This window comes from Bidens hawaiensis, unplaced genomic scaffold, assembly GCF_021521415.1.
Source record: "Bidens hawaiensis isolate Kalapana, Puna unplaced genomic scaffold, B.hawaiensis_p1.1 tig00024239_1, whole genome shotgun sequence".
Taxonomy (NCBI): Eukaryota; Viridiplantae; Streptophyta; class Magnoliopsida; order Asterales; family Asteraceae; genus Bidens; species Bidens hawaiensis.
The window spans coordinates 268,287-272,652 of NW_027493813.1; the positions used below are offsets into that span (position 1 = coordinate 268,287).

General features: G+C 39.9%; 1 protein-coding gene across 1 annotated transcript; it reads right to left on the reverse strand.

The window, feature by feature from the left end:
* Positions 1-1,336: 1,336 nt before the first annotated feature.
* On the reverse strand, positions 1,337-3,082 carry LOC143568875 (uncharacterized). The gene is made up of 5 exons (XM_077054914.1): positions 3,052-3,082; positions 2,714-2,910; positions 2,635-2,660; positions 1,605-2,547; positions 1,337-1,529 (listed from the first exon to the last, which is right to left on the reverse strand). Exons 2-5 carry the CDS (start codon positions 2,907-2,909, stop codon positions 1,516-1,518), a joined length of 1,179 nt encoding a protein of 392 aa, XP_076911029.1. The 5' UTR covers position 2,910; positions 3,052-3,082; the 3' UTR covers positions 1,337-1,515.
* Between the last annotated feature and the right edge of the window lie 1,284 nt (positions 3,083-4,366).

Below are 4,366 nucleotides of genomic sequence, written 5' to 3' on the forward strand. Positions count from 1 at the left end.
CAACACAACAAATGTCGAGACTTAGCTTAAGATAGGCATGCCTATGGAACAACCTTGTCAAGTGCATAATTAGATTTAGGAACTTGCCGAATCGCATGTATAATCTCGTTGTTGAGACCCCAAATGTATAAATAATCTCGTGGCACAAGCGTCTTAATGATCTATAAGCACATTTAGGTGTTGTTTGTTTTTGCAGACATAAACTGTCTGCAAGCTGATTTCATCTGTTTTCATGTCTGCAACTGAAGATGTGGTCTGAAGATCTGCAAGCTGAAAATATAAGACTGTTTGTTTTTATAAGCTGATACTGTCTGCATAACTGTCAAACTTATCTCACAAGATAGAAGTCATTTATTTAAGTTACATCTAGTTTTTAGTCTTTGCTTGCCATGCCGATTTGGTTTTGGTGGGTGGTGGAAGGTGGTGGTGGTGGTGGATGGTGGTAGTGGCGGCGGACGGTGGGTAGTGGCGGTGGATGGTGGTGGTGGACAATGGGTGGTGGTGATGGATGGTTTTGGTTGGTGGTGGACGGTGGTGGTGATGGATGGTGGTGGTGGTGGGTGATGGATGGTGGTGGTGGCGGTGATGGATGGTGGTGGTGGTGATGGATGGTGGGTGGTGGACGGTGGTGGTGATGGATGGTGGTGGTGGTGGCGGACGGTGGTGGTGATGGATGGTGGGTGGTGGACGGTGGTGGTGATGGATGGTGGGTGGTGGACGGTGGTGGTGGCGGTGATGGATGGTGGTGGTGGTGGCGGTGATGGATGGTGGTGGTGGTGGGTGATGGATGGTGGTGGTGGCGGTGATGGATGGTGGTGGTGGTGGCGGACGGTGGTGGTGATGGATGGTGGGTGGTGGACGGTGGTGGTGATGGATGGTGGGTGGTGGACGGTGGTGGTGGCGGTGGATGGTGGTGGACGGTGGCGGCGGGGTACGGGGGTGGTGGTGGCGGCGTACGGTGGGTGGTGGTGTTGGCGGACGGTGGTAGGAGCAGTGGATGAGAGGGTGGCTGCAAAGGGAGAAGAGTAGGGTTTTTTTGTGAAGATGTTTTAAGCAAGATTTCCTTGCTTTTCTTTTAAGATGAAAGAAGATAACTTCAGATCTGTTTTAAGAAAAAAAACAAACAGTCTTCAAGGGTAATGTCTGCGCGCCTGCAGACATTAGCTCCCTTGAAGATGTTTGAAGAGAAAACAAACACCCCCTTAGTTGAGAGTTACAATAGCAGTGTATATTAAAATTCTGTGTCAATCAAACAGTTCCAAGTGAAATTGAGGCATAGCCAAAATAAACAGATATTACAGTTGAAGACCAAACTAGAAATTACAGTTAAAAACGGAAACTCAAATTAAACCGAACATGTTGACGGTATCTAAACCGAAACCCGTTTTACATCTCATATAAATCACAATTCTCAAAAACCCAAATAAAATAAATTTAAAACAAGTTCTTTGATTACCTTTAAATCTGATATGTATCAAGTAATTCAAAGCCCTCCAAGTTTACTTCACAATCTTCCTAAGCAGCAATTCCTGAATATGACATTAAATATTTAAACACAAATTTTAAATATATAACAAATATACTTTACAGATAAATAACTATACCTGTATTTGATCTATTAGCAACACTATAACCAACATAACCGACCGAATTTTCACGTACACCATCTGAACCACCAAAACCATAATCAAACAACCCCGGGATATCAAGATCCGGAGACGATGATCGCCACATGGCGTCTCCATAAACCGAACGACCACCATCATCCATCACACCAAACGAGGTAGGAACGGCAGTGCTACCACCACTACTCCTACCATACGAGATTCCATTCCCCCTAGAACTATAATTACTCGAATTCGGGGTACCCCAAATCCCCCCAAAACCATAATTACCCGAATTTTGTGAATTATTATTATTATTAGTGTAGCTATAATCCCTATTTCCCCAAATGTCCCTTGAGTTAAAAAGTGAAACATTTTCATCACCATAACTGTCATATCCAGTTGAACCAGACCACCTGTTTGGAGTTAAACCGTACAAAGAATTTGTTGAACGCGTGTACCCAAAATTAGAACCCGGCGCAATGTTATAGCTAGACGGGCTAAACCCAGTTCCACCCACACTAACAGGACTATACACACCAAGTGAACTTAAATAACTACTAACCCTACTCAACCCGTTACTATATCGGTTAGGCCCAGGGGATGACTCTTTAGGCACGGCCCGTTTAACTTCCACCATTTTACCGTTAAGTTCGTGAAATGTTTTATGCAAAACTTTATCGACCGATTCTTCCAACTCGTACGTGATAAACCCGAACCCTCGAGGCCTTTGCGTGTTATGGTCATACATCACCACCGCGTCGGTGGTTGACCCGAACTGGTCAAAGTAGTTTTTAAACTCTGCTTCGGTAACTGTCGATGCTAACCCGCCCACGAATATCTTTTTCGTGCGGATCGGCCTGGGCGACCCGTGAACCGAACCAACGCTGGCTCGGTTCACGGTCAGTTGATCGTCACGTGGGACCGCCTTCTTGGCCTCCACCTGTTGCAAATTTAACTATTTAATTAATTTCAGATTCAAATTATAACTGTTTAAAATTTCAAACAAACATTAGGAAAATGAACTTACAGTTCTACCATCTATGATATGTTTATCTTTGACAACCCGTGCGGCTACGGTCGGGTCTGAGAATATAATAAAACCGAACCCTTGACAACCCGTGCGGCTACGGTCGGGTCTGAGAATATAATAAAACCGAACCCGCGTGCCCGACCCGTGGTCCGGTCTTTCATAATAACAGCTTCAATCACTTCACCGAACGTTTGGAAATAGTCTTTCAAACGTTCTTCATTCGTATCCCATGAAATCCCACCAATGAAGAGCTTTCCAGGATCCATTTCCATCCTGCACAATCCGATTTAAAGAATTAATGCACAAACTGAGGTTAACTATAACACGGATCTAAAGATAAGCATAACCAGGATAAGATGCATGGATAACTGAAATACCAGAAACTGGGAAACGGATCTTTGACAGATTGGATACTTGATCAGCACGCAATACGGAATTGGTGGAAGAAAATTGAGGACTTTGAAATCTGGGATATGCAAAACCGGGATAGTGTTCGGAATAGAAGATGTGATTGAAGAGTGAAGAGGCCCACTGAGTCTGATTGTGGATTAGGAAGAATAGAAGGGTATGTGATTATTATTATTATTATTATTATTATTATTATTATTATTATATAAGGGTAGACGAACAGAGGAAGAAGAAGAAAAAGAAATGAAGAAGAAGACAGCTTACACGCGACGACCATGGAGGTTGTGGGGGTGACTTCATTCTCTTATACAGTTTGTAACTTTGTATACATTATTATTATTATTATTATTATTATTACTATTTATACTGTTATTATTAGGTTGGTGCACGCGTGATACGCCGAAGTATATGTTTAAATTGTTCTAATTCTAACCGGTTCTGAGCCATGATATGAACATGTCTAACCCGTTTATCAGTCCTAACTAACTATCACATAATATGTTACTCTTTTTAAATTAAAAAAAAAAACTATAGCAATATCATACTCATACTAAAGTAAATAAAATGTTTGTTTTTATAGTGTAGTTGTTTAAAAAAGTATCAACGTATGAAAAAGTTTTTAGTCGTTTAAAAGCGTAGGGAGAATTGATTTAAAATTGAAATTAAAAATAATATATTTGTAAAGATAAGAGAGTTTAAAAATAATGTATTCGTAAAAATACAGAAAGTTCAAGGTAGATTTAATGATTATTTTTTTGCTTACAAATGACAATAATGTCTTTGAAAATTGGGTGTTATATTGTTTATTAATGTTAATTGTGTGTGTTTGAGGGTAAACTTGGAAATTAGCAAATAAATTTTGAAAATAGACATTTGTAATGAGACAAACTATAACATCATCAAAATTTCGATCCAAATTTGACTACTTAGTAAGGAAATTGGTGTGTGTCTAATGAGTGTTTCTTTCTACAATATTCACAACTAAGCTTTAAATTTTAAAATGGATTTTCCTAATAAAACCACACACAACCGGCAGGTGTACCGATCGAAAGTAATATAGAACTAAGAAGTCCGAGTATCGAGCACATGGACACGTAAAAACGCCTATGATTACTAAACCCTAGACAAGACCTTCCTAAGAATAATATATATTTTAATTGATTTTTAATAATTAAACTACTTGACCTAAATTACTTTAACTAAATTAATTAACTTAACTTACTTAACTGGACTTAACTGAAACACTTAACAAAACTTAACGATGGTGACGGACAATGGAGAAAACGTCTACCTAGTAAGAATCAAATTGACGGTCTAACAA